This window comes from Rhipicephalus microplus, chromosome X, assembly GCF_043290135.1.
Source record: "Rhipicephalus microplus isolate Deutch F79 chromosome X, USDA_Rmic, whole genome shotgun sequence".
Lineage (NCBI taxonomy): Eukaryota > Metazoa > Arthropoda > Arachnida > Ixodida > Ixodidae > Rhipicephalus > Rhipicephalus microplus.
The window spans coordinates 424,620,981-424,644,084 of NC_134710.1; the positions used below are offsets into that span (position 1 = coordinate 424,620,981).

The window sequence follows — 23,104 nt, forward strand, 5'->3', positions numbered from 1 at the left end:
TTGTGAAAATAAGAAGTTTAATTCAAAGCTACAGAATATTTTCTAAATCTTTGGGAATGCTAGCTATTTTTTCTAAATTTTATTGAATTTACCTGATCACACAAATTGTGTGTGACATGTAGAATTTAGTATTGTGAAGCTTGTTGTTCTGCAGTGAAAGATGTATGGATAATGTAGGTGGTGGAGCTAAATATTGTGATGGAAAATTTTTGTATTTTTTTTGCCTATGCATTGTTTCTTCATGCTTGGCATGATATTATGTCAGATTTTGTTCACTATTATATGTAATGACACATTGTGGTTTTTTGAATTTTTTGCATAAAATTTGCCTTCCTGTTTCATGTAAACAATAATTAGATTTATGCCCCACCCCTGCAACGGCTCAATCGACCAACAGTACCTGGAAATAAATAAATAAAATAAAGAAGTCATAAATTTTTAACAATATTTAAAATTTTTACTGATGTGTTGAAATGTTCGTGTTGACAATAGATATGCTTGTGAATATTGTGTACCTTTTTTACGGCTTGCTCGATGCGATGGTGGTTTTTCTACATAGCAATGCTATTTCCCCCCCAAAAAACATAATAAACTGCAGTATGTATAAACAATACAAAATTCCAATAAGGAGGAAATGTATTATTTAAAAACGCTTGTTTAGCTTATTTGTAATGATTTTTAGGTACAGCTGTTCGAATAAACACGATTCATTTGTAAATTGGGCGTGCATTTTTTTTTTTCGCAAGAACTGCGAACAGATGACCGTATTTGCGATAGCCATGCTCGAGCCTATTTGACCCTAAAGAACAGCTAATGAAAGCACTCCCGAATAACAAAAGAAACACCCGACCTTCGCACAAGCATGCTCAAACGGAAACTGAAACCACTGTGGCGCAATGACAAGGCCGGAAAAAGAACCTTGTGACAGTTTAATGCCGGCCATTAGGAGCGCTAGTAGTCATGTGGGCAACATGGTTCAATGAGAGTGTCCGCTCTTTACGTTTACTATGTTACTCTATGCTTTAGTTTCTAGTGGTGCGCCGACGTCAACAGTGATTTTGGTGTTGTGTGGCAGTGTGTGAGGATTGCGGTATTATTTCTTGCGAATATGGTGATGTGGCAGTAATTCTCGGCTGACCGATTCTTTATAGGAGGGAGATCGAGCGCTGTGAGTGTTTCGTGCAAGCGGTAGCGTTGAATGACCAACATCCCGCGTCGATGTGATATGCTCAAGTGCTGGCTGTCTTGTGTGTGCAGGGCGGTGGTTTGTTTGACAAACATAGTTCCTTGACATTTGATGATACGTTAGTGTTGGCTGGTTCATGCGAGCCGTACCGTTGAATTACTCTCGCGTAGGCGTGACCATGTTTGTGCAGACATACTTCTGAATGAGATTTAGGGTCTGACGCACTGTACTGACAACACCACTGTCACACGGGTTCTTGTTTGCTATGTCGTACCCTTCTATATCGCAGTTAGATGACGGCTGCACCGTACTTGATCCGATTAGTTTGGGCAGTTAGCGGTGACTAATACTGGTGTCACTCGAATACTTTTGATCGAGAGCGACAGGTCTGTCGCTGCTGCGCCGGATACAGTTTGGCGCAGACGCCCTGCTGATTGCAATCAAAAGTGCCTGTGTGACACCGGTATGATCGCACATGCGAATGCTCAAACCCTTTCTCTGCGCTCTTGTGGTGTCTAGCTTCTTGGCTGCTGGTTGCGTCAGTTACACACGTGTTGATGTTCAATATGATTAGGTTTGTTTCTTACCTTGTTTTCTTTGATGTGCAGACGCCTTTGGTTTGCCACGTGACCGGGTCGAAGGCTTGATATATGTGCATGTGTCTTCCAATAAAGTTTAGTTGCGAGTTCAGCGCGGTGTCGTCTCTTCCTCTGTCTTTGTCTATATTTTTGCACTGTTTTCACTTCCCAAGTTATGCTAATCATTTTCTGTTTCTATTTTGCATAGTTCTTGATCTGTTCAGGACTTTTTTCTTTTGTTCTTTTTTTACTATCATTCAAGCTTCTGCACCATATGTTAGTACTCGCAGCCAACAATAGTAGACCACTTTCTGCTTTAGGGACAGTTGTAAATTGCCTTTTATGATTTGAGAATGTCTGTCAATAAAGCTTTAGGCCATCCATATTGTTTGGTGAATTTCCTTTTCAAGAATAGTGTGTCCTGTGAATATCTGACCTAAATACATATATATTGTAAGGATTTTAGTGTGCTGTTGCGAATTTTCGCTCTCTTGTTTGGTCTCCTAACATTAGATCCTTGTATTTTACTTATTTATCTGTAACCCTTCTCTAACACTTTCTCGGGTTAGACCCTCAGTTTATTGTAGTTCAACGGCACCACTGCTGAAAAGCGAAATGTCATTTGCAAAGCGTAAGTACCGAGATATTCTTTGTAAAAATTTAGATGTAAATTTTGCGAGTTGTGTATACTGGGCTGACAGAAACCACGTTTAGCGTCTCAATGTCAAATCGCTGAAAGCAAAAGCAATAAATCGGAGAAACCTGGGAAGTGCTGCGCAAAACACGCTCGCAGTTCTTAAGCATTCACCTAGCTGGAACAGCTGTATAATAAAAACATACAAGCAAACTCTTTTTTTTGCTTCTCCATATTCAGTTATACGAGCGCGCAACAAGAACATACGTTAAAAAGCCAGGACAAAACAAAAAGCAACTGCAAACGTTGCTTATTTGTTGTAAGATACATGTTAAAACTAGTTCAATCAGTGTGCAGACGCGTAAAAGTCGAATGGCTATTGATGATGAACCTCGTAGCACAGGGGCGCCAAATGAAGGACACTTGGAGGAGAGCGCGGCTTTCAGATACCACTGAAAACAGTGGTTGACCGGCGCCTTCCGCGGACAACACTGCCCGCTAGAGTGGCGGGCGTCGCGCAACAGCAGCGGTAGCAGCGGCGCATGTGACGCGCGTCCGCGCGTCCTCCCGCCGCTCGTCGCAGCGACCGCCGCCACTCGTTCGCTGGCATGTGAAACAGGCTTAAGACTGCTGGTATCTCTACCAAGTCGAATGCCTTTCATTAGTCTCTGCAAGCTAAGTAAATGGATGTGCTCCGTTTCGCAGGTTTTTTCAGTTTACAGTGCATGGCCGTGATCCAAAGTGAGACATGTGTTGATCTGTAAGTGTTTTGTTGAACTTTGGCTTCTTTCTGTGTTAGGTGGCTTAATCGTGAGGTGTAGTAAAAGTCTTCTGCCACCTTACTATAGATGTTGAGACTGCTAATTATGTCACTCTATCTAGTGGAGTGTGCATTCGTTAGTAGTTTGCTGTTGTCATGCTCTGTCCTTTCTTTGAATTCTTCATCTAATTTTTTGATGCTATAAATCTGCATGTCAGCCATTTTCTTTTTGTTAATCAGCCCTTTTAGCTCAGTTAATTCAACTTTAGATCTTGAGTGGGTAGATTTTGTAAATTGTTTTTTTTTGTTTTTTTGTGATTTGGGAGAGTTTGCTTACGTCTTGCCCTAGTGCGTGAACCTAACTGCAGTTGCGTTTTAGGAATCAATGTAGTTATGGTTTTGTTCATTTCCTCTATGTCATAATTTTTCTCTTGTTCTAAGGCCTCGCATACGAGTGTTCTAATTCAGTGCTGAGAATGAGCGTGACTGTGGCCCTGCTCCATTTTGAGAGGAGCCTTGCAAGAAATGGCATTGTTGGGTGCTTTCAAGTTCCGCATTCAATTTTGGCGGGCTTACTGATAATGATGACTATAGAATTCAAGCATGTGAAGAGATCGTTTTCGTCAAACATTTACCATGAAATATTAAAGACGAAAATGTATTCAGCACGAATCGCCGGTTACCGCTGCTGTATCTGAGGTGGTAGCTGCATTGATTTTTGCTCGCAACATCTTAGGCTTACGTTGGCTCATTAGCACTGCGTCTGTTTCCTGTGATGAAAAGTGTCATGATGGCTTCCGGTTTTGTCATTGGACCAGCGCGAAGTTGAAGCTACGTGTGTATTTGTGGCAAGCATTCTTCCTCGCGATAAATATGCTCTTGAGTAACGACAGTGATGAACACAAATGCTCACAGCTTCATAATACCACTCTGTGTTAATGTACCACAATTCGAAAACGTTTTCGCTGCGCAAGTTGCTCGGTTTTGTACAGCAGCCTGATGAGATTATTGTAAAGGCTAATACAGATCTCGACAATCAAAGTAAGACTTTCATTGTTTACCGTACTTCCACCGTATGTGTTGCGTATTTCTCTTGTTGCGGTACGTGTACTCATGATGTCCGTTTATTGCGTGTGTAATTGAAACGCATTGCTGGTTTTCGGATCACGATTCGCTTTTATGCTGTGCCCGATCTGCAGCGGGAGCGTTTCAACCAGGTAAAATTGGCTGCGCTGACACTGAGTGACTGACGAGTCAGCTGCTCTGTGCTGCATAACAAATTAGGGTGATACGTCACAATTGGCCCACTTTTCAAATTTTTATGCTATTTCAATTAATGAACCACCGAAAAAAATGCAGATGAGCGTCGGCGAGGGGGTAAAATGTTTTTCACTTTCGCCCTGGAATGAACTTTTCATTGGTTAGCCAGCAGCCATGCCTCCGGCAATTGACATGCTGGTAAAAAAATAAAGAGACGCAATTACTAAATACCCTAATTTCTGTGCTACAGTTTAAAAACATCATTCTTTTTGTTTCTTTCATATTTTCAGTCTTAGTATAGTGCGTACTAGTCTGTAGACGCATGATGGCAGGAAATAAACGATGAAGAACGATCGTTGGTTCACTAACTCAGTCAAATGATTGCTCAAAAGAAACCAAGACAACGGGTGCACTGAAAATCTACCAAAATACAGACAAAAAATGAGCTATTATTAACACTGAATATGCAAGGTAGTACCAATTTTATTATTTTTAATCAGAAGTGTCATGTTATGAAACCGAAAAACACAGAAGTTGAGAGGAAGACAAGCTTAAAGAGATGAAACATTTGTGAACACGGGTTGTCGCTAGTGCCATCGTCTCAACATGCAGATTTCTTCAAGGCTGCAACTGCCGACCTATCTGAATTGTGTAGGGCAGATTTATCAAGATGAGGGGAACCCACAAATACTGGTGCTACACAAAACATTTCACATATGTTGTACCAACAAGGCCAAAATTCATCCCTTGCCTACCTTAGTGCATTTTGTATATTCTTCATACTCTCTCATCCAACTTAAACAAAGCAGTGAAGGCCACATGTCAAAACAGGGAGATGAAAACGAGGAGTCGGCATGCTGAATTGGGTGAGTTAAAAGCCGATCATTCGTGATTTGTTGTGCAAGGGTAAAAGAGGCAATAAATCAAAAGCCCATGAACAGAAAGAAATGAGGGGCAGGAGGGAGCAGGGGTTTTGCATGGGTGGGTAGAAAAGGAGAAGACATTTTGCTGAATTATCCTTACCTCGTAGAAGCCCCACCTGACAATGGGGATAATTAGCCTTAGAAATTCCTTGAAGAATGGCTTATTTTTATTGGTTTTCGTTGTGTATGTGCCATGTGAAATTGGTTCAAGTGCCCTATTTGAAACATTTATACTTGTTGGCTGGAATGTATTAAACTTGCGAATAAGGTGCGGTAATTTTTTTTTGAAAAGCTGGTTACTGTATTTAAGGTTTAAGATCGTTGAAGATATGTCCTGCCACTATAAAATGCTGCGCCATTGCTTCCAGTTACTTGCCATGCTTGCTTGATGCCTATTTAATGAAACGTTAACAGGCTGTCCTGTTTGTTCAGTAGGGTCGAGAGCTGGGCTAGTTGGTGAGATATAATTTTAACATGTGGTGTAATATTGCAACTTTGACGGGGACACAGAGGATAAGAAAAGCGAGTGTCGTGTTTTCTTGTACTCTGTCCCTGGTGAAGTTGTGCTACTACACCATGTTAAAATGTTGTCCTGTTTGTGACAATATTGTGACGACGCATGATCGACGAGCACACAAAGTGCCTCAAACAAGTACGTTTTATCGATCACATGAAAAAGACTGCAACAACTTCTTCGTCTTTTGCACTCGGCGAAGGACACTCGTGCTGCTTCGTTCTCGCCACCACTAGCACATACGCGCGGCATTATTCCCCCTTTAAAAAAAACATCGCTCCGATGTTAAGCGTTCGAGAAGCAAGGCGAAACCAAAACTGCACAGTTAGTCACTGAAAATAAGGTTTCATCCGAAGCACGTGGACAACTTGTCTGGTGAATGTCTGCGGCACTTCGAACACTGCATGCCGACCTCGTAGTTGACGTCACTGATGCGTCGCAGAACCTTGTAGGGTCCGAAGTACCTTCGCAACAGCTTTTCAGAGAGCCCCCACTGACGAATAGGTGTCCTAACCCATACTTTGTCGTTCTCCTTGTATATTACGGGTCTGTGCCGGAGGCTTTAATGTTTGGAATCGTCATCTTGTTGTTTGGTGATTCGCAACCTGGCAAGTTGTCTGGCTTCTTCTGCCAGCTGTGTGAACTCTTCGGCGTCTGTCTCATTGCCATCATTTTCATGAGGGAGCATTGCGTCTAACATTGTCGTAACCTCGCGTCTGTAATGGAGACTGAAGGGTGTCTTCGGAGTGGTCTCCTGACGGGCCGTGTTGTACTTTATAACTACCTTGTTACTTTTATAGATATAGTTTATAAGATTAGTGACTCCATATTCCACACCTAGTGTGTCCAGTATTCCCCACAAGTCCTCTTGAACCACGTTATCGCACGCTCCCTTGATATCCAAAAATGCTAGCCACAGGGGCCTGTGTTCCTATTCTGTTATTTCGATGCACTGCGTCAGTGAGAACAGATTGTCTTCCAACCTCCCATGTTTTCAAAATCCATTCTGCAGCTCCCCCAGCACCCCCTCATCCTCTATCTATGCCTGCAGTCTTTCCTTTAAAATCTGCATTGCCAGCCTGTAGACCACTGATGTCACTGTTACAGGATGGTAGTTGTTTATGTCAGCTTTGTCCCCCTTTCCTTTATAGATCATGCTCATCCTGCTAAGTTTCCATCTATCGGGGACTTCACCATCGATAATTGTTTTGTTCACTGCTTCTGTCAAAGTCTGTTTAGACTTCGGACCCAATGTCTTTTATTAGCATAATTGGAATGCCATCTAGGCCTGTTGATGTACTACCAGGAACCCTCTTCTCAGCCCTTTCCCACTCTCGTTGTGAAAATGAAGCCATTGTGCCACTTTATTGATCCTTGTATATTGTGGTGCATAAGACCCTTCTTTGTTGAATATATTCTGTCACCCTTGTTCTTATATATTCAATGGCTTCGTCCCCTTCTAGCCTAGCACCTTGAGCTGTAGTTATAAACCTCTGATCTAGGCTCGTCTCATGTCTTAGGGAGTTTGGATGGTTCAAAAATTTCGCAGCTGCCTTTCTATCTTTTTTATGTACTTCTGCCAGCCACTGAGCTCCCTTTTTTGTAATCTGTTCATTTATCAGAAGGGATGCGTCCCTTCTACACCTTAGAAAGATTTCCCATTTTCTTTCAACATCATCTGTCGGTTAACCCCACTGCTTAGCATGTCTGCGTTCCCTAGAGGCTTCGTGACGTTTCGCTATGGCTCTCTTAACTTCGTCATCCCACCAACTCTTGGGTTTGTGTTTTCTTTTCCGGGCTGACTTGTCACGTGCCTTAGCAAGGTCTAGCTCAAACAGTCTAATTAGATTCGAGTATAACCACAGTGTTTTATTATCCTTAGTGATTACTTGCTCAATTTGTTTAGTAGCTATCTCTGTTTGCTTTTCTGAGTAAATTTTTTTCTGTATTTACTCATCTTGTCTCTTTCCCCTTTCACTGCTTTTCCAAAACCTAGCTTGAAACGTTTGTGATCACTACCCGGACTTCTGGAGCCACTTTCATCGACGTGCATTCCCCTGAGCTAATCATACATTCTATGTGACATCAGTGTGTAATCTATCGTTGACTGCAGCCTTCCTACCTCCCATGTTATTTGCTCTGCACACTTCTCAGTACTGTTGCAAATGATCAAATTATGCCTTTCACACATATCCATAATCATTTTGCCTGTTGAGTCAGTATAGCTATCTATATGCTCTATGTGCGCACTCATACCTCCTAGTATAATTATCTCGCACTCTCCTCCTAATTACTCAATGTCCTTTGATATACAATCCACCATTGCCTGGTTTTAGTACGGTTCCCTACGCCACCTGTTCACTGGTACTAGAAGTGTTTAGTGGCGTGACCGTACCTCGCCGTCTCATGCCTCCCGCGTTGCCCCTGGCGGCGGCGCTGCGGTCGATTAGTACTGAAAGAACCGTGCGCAAGAACTGCCCAGCTAGGGTTAGAGTGTACTAGAAGTGTTAAGTGGCGAGACCGGGCCTCGCCGCCTGATCCCTTCCGCGTTGCCCGTAGCGGTGGCGCTGCAGTCGAATAGTACTGATAGAGCCACGAGACGCGCGCAGGAACTACTATGCGCTTCAGCTCCTCCAGCGCGCTTTTTTGATGCAGATTTCTTCGCACGGGCCCAAAGTTCATGTCTAACACATGATGTGATAACCCTTAAAGACTGAAACATCAAAATACTTAATTTGAGCTCCATAAAACCCCTTCTGAGAGATCGAAAATCATTTAGATAGGGCGTGCCTTATTCTGATCTCTTCTGCCTTGACTCTTTCTTCATTGGTTAGGCGTCTACAACACTCAGAATAACTGAGCCGATTTTTCAGAAGTTAGCTGTGCTTAGAAAGCTGTGAGATGAAAAAAAAATACCGTGTCCAACGCAAGCATAACCATGAGGCCGTATATATAAAGGGGGAGAGGAAAAGAATCTGAACCCTCTACACCGCAATATGTTTTCATAATTTAACCACTCAGGTTATACTAAAGTGCTCACATGCATTCACACTGACCACAAATTGCCAAAGTTAGTCGTTCTGCTGCACACTCCACCCCCTCGAAAAAAAAAAAAGAAATATCCTGGATAGTGCTGCGCCAATAGTTTACAGTTGGCGAAGCTGAATATAGCGTGTCTCTACGAATGCGCACTGTAGATTTTACCTTTTCGACAGTATGACCTAGGTCTCAAAGCTTGTTCAAGTCTAACGTAATCGGGCGATAAATGCACCGCGGAAAAAAAGCGGCTGTTCTAAGGGGCATTGCATGAATATTGTTAAAGGGGCAATGAACTAGAGGATATATATATATATATATATATATATATATATATATATATATATATATATATATATTGAAGCGGTATGAGCCTTTGGACAGAAGATGAAGAAGCGCGAGGGCCGGGGCAGGAAGGAAGAGGAGGATGAGGTGGAAAAAATAAAGCAGATTAAGATGGACGCCAGTTCCATACTGAAGCTTTAATGCTGTTCCGTTATTTTAAGTAGGAACACTACATTATTTTGGCGCAGCCGGCCATCGAAGCCATCATGTGGGTGACGTTCTTCATAGACGAGACCTCCGAGGAGATCATCTTTTCGAAGTACCAAGTTCAAGACGAAGCAGCGGTAGACCTACCTCGTGAGCTCAGCTCGGAAGAACTCGTAAACCTGGTTGTGGAAAAGGCAGCCGTAGACACTACTGAACTACGACGGAAAGGTGCTGTGAAAGTGAACTTGCGTGTGGCGACCTTCAACGACCTAGTTCTTGAACCAGCGCGTCGAAAACACTCAGGATCACGATCTTCGACGGAAGAGGTGAGCCTCGTTTTGAAAGCTTTTCAGCTGCAACAGGAACAGATGCTTCAACAAAACCAAATAATGACATCTCTTATAAGCTCTCTGAATGCTGAGAGACCGACACCTAATTTCGTAGAACCTGATGCTTTCGACGGTGTGTCTTCAAATCCAGAAAGTTGGCTTGATTTCTACGAATATGCCGCTGGAAAAAACAAGTGGCTCTCTGATGAGGCTAAAATCACCAACATGCGCGTTTACTTGAGAGGTGTTGCGCGAAAGTGGTATGAAACATGCATTCTGGAAGACAGTGACGACTCTTGGAGCCAGTGGAGGAAAAAGTTTTTGACTGCATTCCGAAGCAATCCAGTAGAAAGATGGAACACGGCGCTTAATTTCAAGTCTGAGCAAAGCTGCCTTGTCGAGTACTTCTTTGAGAAACGCCGTCTTTTAAAGCTGGCGGAGCCTTTGCTTCCATCTACGGCCGTAGTTGCCTTAATAATGCATGGATTGCACACTAACGTGTTGAAGCAAGTGCAAATACTGTCACCAAAGACTCTAGATGACCTCCTCGCGTGTCTTCAGAACATACCATCAGCTTCGGAAACAAGCATAACCGCCGAGTCAAGCAGCTGTTTCAGTCGGAGTAAATCGGACTGGTCAAGCCACCAGAAGCGCATCACGCATCCAGGCGGGCTTCCAGCAGCTGTGACCGGCACCCGGCCCCTTCCGAAGATAACCGCCAACTTGGCAATGGGCGAAGAGAGTCGTTTCAGTGGCAGGAAGAAGCCTATCGTCGCCGAGAGGATCCTGGGAACGGTGAAGTGGTTTAATGTCAAGAACGGCTATGGCTTCATCAACCGCAACGACACTCACGAGGACATCTTCGTCCACCAGACGGCCATCACGCGCAACAACCCACAGAAGTTGCTGCGCAGCGTTGGCGAAGGTGAGACCGTCGAGTTTGACGTCGTGGTCGGCGATAAGGGCTGCGAGGCAGCCAATGTGACCGGACCCGATGGTGAGCCTGTTCAGGGTAGCCCGTACGCGGCCGACAGGCGCCCGTTCCGACCCCGCTGGATTCCACGTCGCAATCAACGAAGGCGCGGGCCGGCGTCAAGGCGTGGCCGAGGGGAAGATCGAAGGGAGGAAGCAGGAAACCGAGACTCATCGCGGTCACTGCCACCGCACCAGGACCAGAGCGACCCGGCTCCTAGACGGTGGATCATGGACGGCGTGGGGAGGCCCTACCCTTGGCGATACAACCAGCGTTTCAGAGGAGTGCCACGAGCACCTCCGCGAGCCCCACCACCGCCACCGCTTCCACCGCAGCGTTTCATTGTCGATGAGCCACGGCCAGCGTACGCCGAAGAGGAGGTTTTCAACGAACCCCCACCCCGGCGCCCTCCACGGCGGTTCCGTGGCCGCTACTTTCGTCGGCGACGTGGCCGCTCGCGAAGCAACATGGAAGCAGTAGGACAAAACGGCTCTGGTGGTGGCCGTTTTCAGAGCAACCTGGAAATGACAGGACGGAACAGCTCCGGAAGAAATCTCGAAGAAGGAGTACGGGGAGGTAACGGCGGAAGTGGCAACAGGAGCCAGGAGGACTTCCAGGACAGAGGGAGTGCCCCTTCGTGGCAACGACCTCCTCCGATGTACCGACACCCAAGGTCCCACCGACGCAGAACGAAGTCACCATCCAAGAAGGCCGGGGCCCGTAATCGACGCGAGAACGAGGCGAGCAGCGGCGGAGACTCATTGGAGAGCGTGCAAAGCACTGAGAAGGAGCCTATTTCACCAGAAGAACCAGGACACTCGGCACCGACGGCTCCACCGCCGTCATCACCACCACCGCCACCACACGACGGCTTTTGGCGTACCTACAACAAGTTGGTCAAGAGGTTTACGTGGCCTCACATGAAGAAAGACGTTAGTCAGTACGTTCGTTCATGCCATGTGTGTCAAGTACACAAAGTCAAGTATAAACAGCCTACGGACACCATGATACTACCTTGCCACTCGAACGTGCCTTTTGAAGTAGTTCACCTGGATTTCGCCGAACTTAACAAGAAACGGGAAGGAGTCAGAAAAACGCAAGCTTTTCTGCTGGCCATAGATGAATGCACCAGGATGGTCGCGGCACGAGCAGGAAAAGAAGATGCAAATAGCGTCATAACCCTTCTCGAAAGGGACATGTTTAGAACTACGCGGACAATCGTATGCGATAACGGCCCCGCGTTCAAGAGTGAAAAGCTAGTAAGATGGGCTCGAGATCACAATGTATCGATCAAGTTCTGTGCGCCATACCATCCTGCGGCGAATGGGCTTGCAGAACGTGCCATACGGGACGTGAAACAATACATCAAGATGTACGATAGTTTTCCTGGGGGATGGAAATGTTCTTTAGAAGCAGCCGTAAAACATCATAACCGATCCTACACAAGTGGCTTGGGGTGCAGTCCACAGTACGCTTCTACAGGAGAGACCCCTATTCTGCAGGCAGACCGTGAGTTGGGACTCTTGGAAAACCTCAAGATTGTCGAGGAGAGGCAACAAAAATCACAGGAGGAGAGGTACCGAAAACGAATGAAAAAGAATTTCGACAAGAGGCATCGAGCAGACATGCCAGACATTCAAGTCACCGACCTCGTACTAGTGAGAAAAGGAATAAGAGATTCCAGTGCCAAATTTTATGGGCCTTACTCTGTGACCAAGACAGCCACCCAGAACGGAATTTTGAAGACTGTCTGGTACACTGGTGAACGTGGATCTGTTGAATGTGCTTCAATTGGGAATGTCTTCAAGTATTACCCCAGGAGGGGTAATTAAAAGAAAGCGGGAAGGGTGAAGCGGTATGAGCCTTTGGACAGAAGATGAAGAAGCGCGAGGGCCGGGGCAGGAAGGAAGAGGAGGATGAGGTGGAAAAAATAAAGCAGATTAAGATGGACGCCAGTTCCATACTGAAGCTTTAATGCTGTTCCGTTATTTTAAGTAGGAACACTACATATATATATATATATATATATATATATATATGTGTGTGTGTGTGTGTGTGTGTGTGTGTGTGTGTGTGTGTGTGTGTGTTTACTGTGTACATATTCAAGTGAAATTTCTCAAAACAATATGCACTACTGCCTGCCTACACTTTTGACAGTTAATAAAAGAATTACACTTATAATACAAAACATCGTCATAAACTTTGCTACTTTGCTGGCTTGCAATGGCGTTACGTCAATGGAATATTTGGAAAGCAGCACAATTTAAGCAGTCGATACAAAATGAGAACTTGTTACAATGAACTTACGCAGATTAACAGACCGGCTATATATACAGCCGGCATTTTATAATATGTTTAAGATAACCGCTTTCGCGTAGAGTTCATGACTTGGAGGTACACGCGTTCCTTCAGCTCAGCTCCCAGGCTCGGACTGCTGGTATAATAACCACTTGGAGCTTGCATAAATGAAGCAAAGTAAGCGCAAAAGCACGTGGTTAACACAACATAAGCATTTCAGAAAGCATTAATTACTATTTACCTCAAAACTGGCATGATAAAACTGATCGAGTCACCGATATCAATGTTGTGACAGTGCTACTTACACTCGGGTTTCTCATGAAACAATTGAGCGCATGCGGACTAATATGAGGAACAGTGCTCGGGGTATCGCGACTGCTGACAAAACGAGCGTGTCATTTAATCGCGGTTTTGAGTTTTGATACTTCTCCTTTCTTTGGAGTTCGCCAGTAGCCACTTATGATGTAGCGCAACTCAAAGCACTGCTTGAGTGAGAAGCTAGGAGGATCTGTGCAAATTCCGATTGACATTTTTTTTCGTGGGTCGGCAGGCTCTTCAAACAGTGAGTGTATCGACACAATTTGAGCGTCTCTGCCTATTCACTCATTCACCATGGTGCGTAGCAGGTGCGTCCACTGATAAAGGCCCAGAAACGCATTAAAAGCGCTAAAAACGAGCACTTACACGCTTTCGCAGCCTTGGGCGCGCGAGCTTCTAGTGCAGACGCTTCTGAGATCTTCAGTACCATGCAACTACAGCGCCGCCGCTACTGTCACCCGCCGGAGAATCAGCCGAGATGCGGCGCGGTCGCCTCGTTCATTCCACTGCCCCCTTCTAGTACACTGTAACCAGGCTAACCTCTCCCCCGCTTGGCTTTACCAACTGTCTCCTACTCGCCAGGCTTTGCTCTCGCAGCTGGGCTGGAATGCGCGGACTACGGATGCAACTACATTTATAATCGACCTGACTTAGCGATAGATTGCGCCCGCGTAATGAATGGGCAGACGTGTAGTCGTCAGCAAGTTTAACTAGAATGCTCCGCGGTGTGGCCTGAACTGCTTTGACTGATGGCAGCCGCGAAGCGCCGGGCATTGTCGCTGGGAAAATACCTCGGTACGCTTGATGAGTACGTTTTCATGTATATGTATTGGTAAAGTCTCGCAAAAGAATCGTAAACTACATGGCGCTGGCTTCGATCAAACCACTTCAGAATACGTGGCGGAGTGTAGGGTAGCGAACCATAAGCATCTGGTCGACCTCCTTGCTTACCTTCCCGTTCAATCCTCATGTATACACTTTCGAAAAAAAAACATGGGCGCTGAGCGTAGGATGCAGTCCATTCCCGCAGTGGAAAACATTCCAAATCTTAATAATTAGCCGTGGGCCCGTCGTACAAAACTATGCGATATCAAAGTGGCGGTAAACTAAAGCACCCCGGATTGCTGTCTACCATGAACACATTTTCTCGATAAGGTGTTTTAAAGGCAATTCACTCTTCGAGTTAAGAATCGAGCACTGCAGGGTCACACGCAACTGTCGAGTTGGCAAAACTCTCCGACTTAGAAGATACAACCGAAGGTTATTGGGAAAGTGATCCGACATTCGACGTGGCCACACCGCTATTTGCTTCAACGTGTTTCAAGTTTTCTGACTTACGTATTGCCTGTATAAACATTCGACAAAAGGTAGAAGTCCAAGGCAGGATGAAATCTTGAAGCGCCAAGAAATGCTCGCAACACGAAGTGTTATATAGCCCCACAATTAAGGATTTTTTATTGGGATTGACATTTTTCAACACACATCCTACGCCACCTTGGCGACACTGCTAATTTCTGTTCCTCGCGCAGTTCCATGTCTACATGCACCCCCCCCCCCCACCCTCCCTACTCACACGAAAGCGCACGCACCCCTTGGTTGATGGCAAGCCAATGAAGCTTGCGCCTTGTGGTCACGTGATCAGTGACGAACCAATTAACGAGCGCCACGAACAAAGCCAGCAGACGTTCGCAGGACAGAAAGAAAAAGGAGGGTGGTCGGTGCTGGCAACGTTTCATTCGTGGCTCACTGTCGTTACCGGGCAGACGTGTCGTTAGTGGGCTCTCGCCGTGTCGGCCTGTAGTACGCAAGCTTAGGAAGACGAGCAGCATGACGAGGAAAGCTGCCAGGCCCCGCAGTGAGTGTCGTACATTTTCTCCTTCTGCGCGCTGTCTTTCCCGTGTTTTACATACACGTTCTCTACGCTATCTTTCTCGCGAGGGCCTTCTGTCTTTCGCATAAGAGTTGTTCTAGTTAGTGGGCATTCATGTTCGGGATGGGGCGTGCGAACGCGAGAGAGAAGTTGAGAGGCCGAAAACGCTGTTTTGGTGCCTCGACTTCACTTGCGTCCGTGTTAGAACGCGGCCGTCTTTTAAACTTTTAATCTAAAATCCCGCGGAAAAGTATGGAAAGCGTAGCGCCCCTGGAAACCTGTTGCCTCTGCGAAGGCATTGCCCAGGTTTCGTGCTGGAACACGTTCGCTTTCGATTCGCGTTCCGTTCAGAGAACTCCTCCGAGTGCTTTTCTTTTCACAACTCGATTACCATACGCGACCAACACTCCGCAAGAAAGAAAGAAGTAGCCAGAGTGTATTTGAGCAACGCCTCCTATAGAAGATGTCTGCCGCATGAGAAGAAAAATGGCTGCCACGCCATTTCCCTCCTTTATTTTAGAATGTTCTCGGTCGCTAGCGTCACATGTGGCGGACGGTGCAACAACGCAACACTTTGCATAGCTTCCGAAACAATAGTGCACAGTTGCAGGTCTCGAATAACTCTCGACTGCCGCGCCCCTATGGGCCGCAGATGAAGAACGCTTAGCTGGTACCGCCCGCTGCCGTGATAATCAACGTTTCTAGACTAGGTACTAATAGTCTAATAATAAGTACTAGGTGATAATCGATGGATGGATGGATATGGCTGTACCCTTTAGATCGGGCGGTGGCTAGCGCCACCAAGCCGTGATACCTAATGAACCAAAAACTATATTTAGTTTTTTTCCTTAAAAAGTGAGTTTGAGGATTCGTACTTTGCAGTGAAGAGTTTAATTTTCACTCGTGCCTTGACTTTAGCCACCAATCAGATAACCTCCTTCTAGTTAAGTCTAGCCGCTTAAGGTTTATTTTACCCTCCCGGTCCCTAAACCCCAGTGCTTTGAAAAACTCTGCGCCATCATCCTGAACTATAGGGTGAAGCCCTTTACAGAACATTATCAAGTGTTCGGCCCTTTCTTCTTCCTCTCCACGCGCACTGCATACTGTGTCTACCCCTTCGTATTTGGCCCGATATGTCTTGGTTCGCAGTACTCCCGTCCTGGCCTCAAACAGTAGAGAACTACCCCGAGTATTATCATAGATCCTTTCCTTGGCAATTTCCTGCTTAATAGTTCGATAGATCTCTAGTGCGGACTTCTTAATCATGCCCATTCTCCACATGTCAGTCTCCGTTTCCTTCACTTTCTTCTTAACCGATAGTTCTTTTTGGTTTGGCCACCTACTGTTTTCTAAGTATTTACCAGTCAACTTCCTGGTTCGCGTCCTCCATTTTGTATCGACATTTTTCATGTACAAGTAGCTGAAAACCTTCCTAGCCCAACGCTCCTCCCCCATTTCTCTCAATCGCTTCTCAAATTTTATCTTGCTGCTAGCTTCCCTGCCCTCAAATGATGTACATCCCATATCACCTTCTACTCCCTGATTTGGTATATTCCCGTGAGCTCCTAAAGCAAGCCTACCTATTCCACGTTGCTTAATTTCTAATCTTGCTTGAACTTCTGATCTCATGCACAAGACCGCATTGCCGAACGTCAGCCCAGGAACCATGACCACTTTCCATATTCCTCTCACAACATCATACCTATTGTAATTCCACAGTGCCCTATTTTTCATGACTGCTGCATTCCTGTTACCTTTAGTCGGCACGTATATTTCGTGTTCCCTCAGATACTCTGTCCCATTGCTTATCCATACGCCCAGATATTTGTATTTATCTGTTATCTCTAGCGTGACCTCCTGTATTCTAAGCTCACTACCTTCGTTGTCATTGAAAATCATGACTGTTGATGTTTCCTTACTGAGTCTCAAATCTAACCTATCTCCCTCATTACCGCAGATGTCCATCAATCTCTGCAAATCTTCCTTGTTGTTGGCCATTAGCACTATATCATCTGCGTACATTAATGCTGGTAGTGCCTGATCAATAAGTTTTCCTTGTTTGACTAAAGAGTCTCAGTCGCGAGCGCCACTGCGCGGCGCTTGCTCAAAACTGAAGGCAGGCCAACTCCGCTGGGAGCGCGAGCCATTCCCCAGGCATTGTTTAGAGGAGGCGGTGGTTTGAGGAATAGAACGCGCACAGCGTCTTCTTTTTCTTTCGCCGCGCGTACGCGTGGTTTTATAGCCGTTCTATTTTGCGCTGCAGGGCTGTCACAAACCGCGTCGGGTTTTCGATCTATGCCAATCGTTCCTAATTTCTGAGGTCTTACGTCTCGAAAAGCGCGATACGATCAATACTTTTTTTTCCGGTTCCGTTGTTATGCTTGCGGGATCTCGCTTATTTACCCTCGTTCAGGGAGTCTCGCTTGTTTTCGATTAGCTCCGCCGTGGTGGTCTAGTGCCTAAGGTACTCGGCTGCAGACCCGCAGGTCACGGATTCAAATCCCGGCTGCGTCGGCTGCATTTCCGATGGAGGCGGAAATGTTGTAGGCCCGTGTGCTCAGATTTGGGTGCACGTTAAAGAACCCTAGGTGGTCTAAATTTCCGGAGACCTCCACTACGGCGTCTCTCATAATCATATAGTGGTTTTGACGTTATACCCCTAATATCAATCAAATCTTGTTTTCGATTAGGAGGCGCGTCATTCATATAATTATGCGAACCAGGCGGCGCTTGCTGGTTATGGATTTAGTCCTTCGTTGATATGATTAAGCATGGTTAACCTCGTATGATGTTCTGCTGCCGTTTAGGTTTAATCGTTCGACGTCACGTTCTATAGCTTTCTCGCTGTTTTCTTCGTTTAGTTTCCCGCTTTCCGCGAGAGCGTTGCAAGTGAACGTGTTCCGAGTTTTCCCTGTTCATACGGGACTTGAGGTATATCAATCTTTTATTAGCATAGTTGCGCCAGTTTCACACTCTACTAGTTAGTATGTGTTACCAGACCTGCTGGTGGGTTAGTTGCTTACTGGAGCCTGATGAGTTGGTTATTTTCGTCACGGTACAATAGTTCTTGCGCGTTGTGCTATAGGCGGTTCGTCACGCAACTAGTCGTTACGCGCGGTGTTAACTCGATTACGGGAGTAGTTGCGTAGTGTTAGGCGCGATTTCAGTCGCGAGACCAGACCACTTGTTACGCTTAGTGTTGCGCGATTTTAATAACGGGAATAAATTTCTTGTTCGTAGTTTAACGCGATTTTAGTTACGGCCCGGCACTAGTTGCTGTGTTGTTATAATTGTTTTAGCTACGTGACTGATTGCGCGCGGTGTTAAATTGGTAACGGGACTATAGTTGCGTATAGTGTTACGCGATATTAGTCACGGGATTAGTTGTTGCCCGTGGTGTTACACGAAATAGTCACGACACTATATGTAGCGCTTGGTGTTGCGCGATCTTGTTTATTTTTTATTTATCAATACTGCTGATCTTGCCAAGACATGATTGCAGGGAGGGCATACATAATACAAGTCATAAGGAAATTAGTAAAGAAGAGACGAAAAAGACAGAAAACAGAACAATTGAGTTCACAGAAACTGCTTAAGATGTACATATGATTGATTCTATCATGTATAGACGATGTATAATAACCGTGGAGGACACGAATGGTTCTGTTCTCTTATGGTTTGTGGGAAGTGAGAATCAATTTGAGTTACAAAAGTGTTCAATAAGTTTTTGTGAGTGCCTGTAACGTGTCAAGCTATAGCACGACTGAAAGAAATGAGCTTTGACGTGTTGATGTTTGTTACCATGAATTGATTGAAACAATAAACTTCAGTCTTACTTGTACTGTTAATACACGAGCTCCATTTAGTAACACAGTGATAGAATTCCTATTCCTTATCTTGTATTTATTATAAATAAACCTCGCTGCCTTTCTCTGCACCTCTTCAATCCTTGCGATGAGTTCCTTTGCACACGGAAAACAAGCAATATTGGCGTACTCCAACGCATGGTACAACAAGCATTTTGCAGGCCAGCAGTTTTGCCTCTGACGCCAGATGAAGGCGTCTTCTTAAAAATAACAGCATATCCACGGAGTGAATGATGATGATTGGGGCGAAGCTTCGGACTATTTTATCGGTAAACCGTGAATCGTCCGCCCGTCTATCTGTCTGATTGATATGTGGTGTTCAACTCTGTCTGTCTGTCGTTCAGTGATGTGGTTCACTTGGGTTCACAGTCTGCGATTCTCTTAGGCGGTTTAGTGACCATGGCTCATACACAGAGCAGGGGAATGGCTTTGTAGTGAAGTAATTTTTTCTTTGAATTCTATACGAAAAGTTTACGCTGTAGTTTTACATAACTAAATGCATGCTACGTTGACAACGAAGACCCCCCCCCCCCACCCCCCATTCACGGGACCATCCGTGCTCTCGTGGCACTCCACGTGGTGCGATCGAGCGCGCGTTGGGAGGCTACGCCTCCTGGGTGCCACTGAACAATAGAGCCGCTTTCCCATTGGCTGTAGCGTCTGCCCCAAGAGCACACTCCTTTCCATGGCGTTTTCCCATTGGTAGAGCGCGAGCGCCCCCCCCCCCCCCCCCGGGTTGCAAGGCTAAGTGCGTGGCTTAGGCCCCAGCCCGGCCCAGAAGGAGCTCGTTCGCAACCGGTGCCGGCAGGTCCCTCGCTGGCCCGCTACACTGCACCGGCAGCCGCCCCCCCCCACCCACCGAACTGTCCCGAAGGCAGTTATCCCTCCCTCCCTTTCGTCGTAATCTGGCGTCGAAAACACGGCCTTTAATCCCGATGGAGGCCGTTCTGCTAGAGACAGCCTCGTGGACGTGGCAGAGGTAAGTACTCTTTGTTTCGATGGCGATCCGCATTTGTTAGTGGGGTCTGGGACAGCCGGAATTACTAGTACGAATGTTTACGAGGTCAAGACATTTCTCTATTTCCGATAGGAAAGGGCGGCGTATGCACTGTGGCGCTGTGACAAAAGGCGGCTTAGATTATCACGCTCACGTGAATTTTTCGCCGTTACGTCGTGACAACGCTCCCGAGCGTCGTACGTTTGTGTGCGAGTGAGGGCACCGGAGATAAGTGCATCGCGTTGAAGGAAAGCGCGACGGCCGTGTTTCGTCACTCGGAAGACTCGCGATAGGTTCCGGAAGGTCGTGGTTCGGACAAAGACTGAGTGCTTTGATTGGCCGGGAGTGGTCGCGCGCTTCCTATCTTGACGGGGATCGACAGACGGCTACCATTCCGTGTGTGGCATTTTCACCTATGATTGCTTAAAGTTGATGGACAGCACGAAGGCAGCTTGGCTCGCGGCCGCGTATCCTCGATCGTATCACGGTTTTCCGAGGGGCGCGTTGCGTTATCGGGCGCACGGTGCGTGGCTCCGCCTCCCGGGTGCCACTCGACCATAGAGGGGACATGGGCCTTAGCGTGTGTCATAAGAACGTGCTCATTTCCGGGGCGTTCTCTTATTGGGCGATATCCTCCGGGGCGCGAGTCTGAGTGAGTGGCTCGAGCTGCCGAACCCTGCCCAGAAGGGGCTAGTTAACCAGACCCGGTTTTGCCAGAATCTGTCTCTCGAGTTCGTCGGTAGTCTTGTATACCTTATTCTATAGTGTTCGCGGCTCACTTGTTGTAAGTCCCACAATGCAAAACATGTAAATCGACAATGTCGTGTCTGCATTTACATGTCCCCGCTGTAGCGACGCATGGCAGCAACACCACAGGCCGTGCATATGTTCCAATGAATATGCCCCCATGAACCTGACCTGGACCTCTAATGTCGTGAGGCACTATAGCTGAAACTTCCTAGGTGCTTTCGTACACCACACGACAGATGTCAGTTTCATGGAGGCGTTTTTGATCCACTCTTGTAGTTTTTGCCCGCTTGATAAGATTTAGCTCATCCAAATCCGGTTGCCGCACGTGGCGGGACACCTGACCCACCCAAGCGGTGGGCGAATGTGTATCGGCGACGCCCTCCGCTTGTGCGTGCGGCAGGTGTCCCGACACGTGCGGTGTGGCAGCTGCGTGGATAGCGTGTAGACAGGCCTTTAAAACAACCTCGGAAGCAGGAATTCGTTGATCAAAAAACGGCGCTCTCGCAGAGTCACGAACGTCACCTATATTTCCTCAACCTTTCCTCTGACCTCTGTGTAGGGTAGTGAATTGGAGGCTGCTCTTCCGATTTCTTCATCATTTATAATTTGTCTCTGCACCCTTCCTTCAGCCGAAGCCTTTTTCCCTCCTAGTGCCTGAAGAAGAGGGCACTGGCCGCACTGATGACCGATTATTCGTCTGTTACGTTCACATATCAAAGGTGGTGCCAGCAGGGGTTACGGGGGGGGGGGGGGGGAAGGACTGAGGCTTCATAATGTTCTGGCGGCCTCTTATACCCCCCTCCCCTTCATGAGCAAGCAAGCCTCTTGACCCATGGCACCCTATAAACCGAAAAAAAAATCCTGGAGCCGACCCTGTCACCTATCTTTGTCTGTTATTAACGTAATTATCGGGTCGTTTTACTTCCGGAGCACGCAAAGGAATATAATGCCGAATGTGCAATGCTGATGGCGACAGAACTTGATCAAGATAATGTTTCTCAACGCTCACTGGCTCCCGTCTGCAGCCTGCGTAACACAGCCAATCGCGATAGTGAAATTAGGCGCGGTCGTGACCAGCGATGCCGGTATAAGTAACAGGTGCTTGTGGAGAGCTGGCATCCCATGGCGAAGCTTTCGGAATGGCGATATTACGATGTGGAATAGCTGCTGCAGGAACACAAACGCGTACTAGCGACACTACAGCACAAATAGATAAAAAATGAGGTCGGGCCCTGTGGGTATCCCGAAAAGTAAACATGCGCGCGAGGGTTATATGACGGTAAGCCAGAGGAGCGGATGAGAAGCTTTCGTGTACATCCTTGCCGCAGTAGGGATTAACCTGCACAGGATCGCGTTTAATCGGGGGACATTGGGAGAATAGGCGGAGAGTTTTCATATTCCCGGTGGGAACGGGGCGTGTTTCCATAGATAGATAGATAGATGACAAACAGATAGATAGATAGATATAGCGCGAGAAGGAGAAAGACCTATTCAAAGTATTAAATAGATGATAAACATCCGTTAAGTAAAATCATTTTCTTGATGCCTACGCGTAAATCCCATACTTATTTTGCACGACAGCCGATCAAATGCCCCAATTTTCGTCATCCTGCGACTTCGTCCTCAATACGACCACGGGGCCAGGCTGCCCTTTTATCACTACTTGGTTATCCCAATTTTAAGATCATGAAATAAAAAGGAACGGGCATAAAGAGTCCCCACTGGAACAGCTTCAAGAAAGGGTGTCCAACAGTTCGTTTTCGCAGGATAAGAGCCTAAGCCAAAGTTTAAAAATAAATTCCAGGAGCACGCCGGGGAAGGGGGGGGGGCTCTATTTTTCATGATCCAGTCCTGTAGGTGCCCGTGCCCGACCCCCAAGCCCCCCCCCCCCTCCATCCATACTCTCTGCCTATGGCTGGAGGAGAGGCCGTAGCGCTGCAGTGGACGTAGGTGCCAACTTCATTTTTCAAAATTTGGCAACTCACACACCAGGTGCAATAGTTATAACATAGATTAAGGCTAAGAAACACATAACTCGCAGTTCACAGCCACGCTTGTGAAAGTCTGTATGTAGTCTTATAAGATTTCAGTGTCCAATGCCCTTTTGGCTTTTTAGGTGCGATTACTTATTAGGTGGAAAAACAATTGGTATGTCTTTTCTGCAGGGGCTGCGGGTGTCACCGCCTCCGAGCTTCGCACTGTAGGGCGACCGGCTGTCGTCTCGGTGGAAGGATCCGCCAACGGCCAGGTCTCCCACGCCAAAGACAGGTCTCCCGCGCCAACGGACAGGTCCGTCACGCCAACGGCGCCCCCGCTCAGG

The 23,104-nt window shown here is 46.5% G+C and overlaps 1 protein-coding gene and 1 long non-coding RNA gene across 2 annotated transcripts in view; both read left to right on the forward strand.

Moving 5' to 3' along the window:
• The window catches only part of LOC142776544 (uncharacterized), a 38,678-nt gene extending 15,590 nt beyond the window's left edge, over nucleotides 1–23,088 (forward strand). The window contains exon 3 of the long non-coding RNA XR_012887626.1: nucleotides 22,950–23,088. This is a non-coding gene — a long non-coding RNA (uncharacterized LOC142776544). The remainder of the gene's footprint in view (nucleotides 1–22,949) is intronic.
• LOC119181609 (uncharacterized) lies at nucleotides 10,008–13,955 on the forward strand. Its single transcript, XM_075881352.1, has 2 exons — nucleotides 10,008–11,821; nucleotides 13,884–13,955. Exons 1-2 carry the CDS (start codon nucleotides 10,190–10,192, stop codon nucleotides 13,953–13,955), a joined length of 1,704 nt encoding a protein of 567 aa, XP_075737467.1. The 5' UTR covers nucleotides 10,008–10,189.
• Nucleotides 23,089–23,104: the final 16 nt, after the last annotated feature.

Bases quoted from the DNA above. Each gene is read 5' to 3' on its own strand.
- LOC119181609 (XM_075881352.1), top strand. From the start codon at position 10,190: ATGCATGGATTGCACACTAACGTGTTGAAGCAAGTGCAAATACTGTCA. The intron at 11,822-13,883 runs GTCGCGGCACGA...CCTACTCGCCAG, and splicing joins TAGATGAATGCACCAGGATG to GCTTTGCTCTCGCAGCTGGG.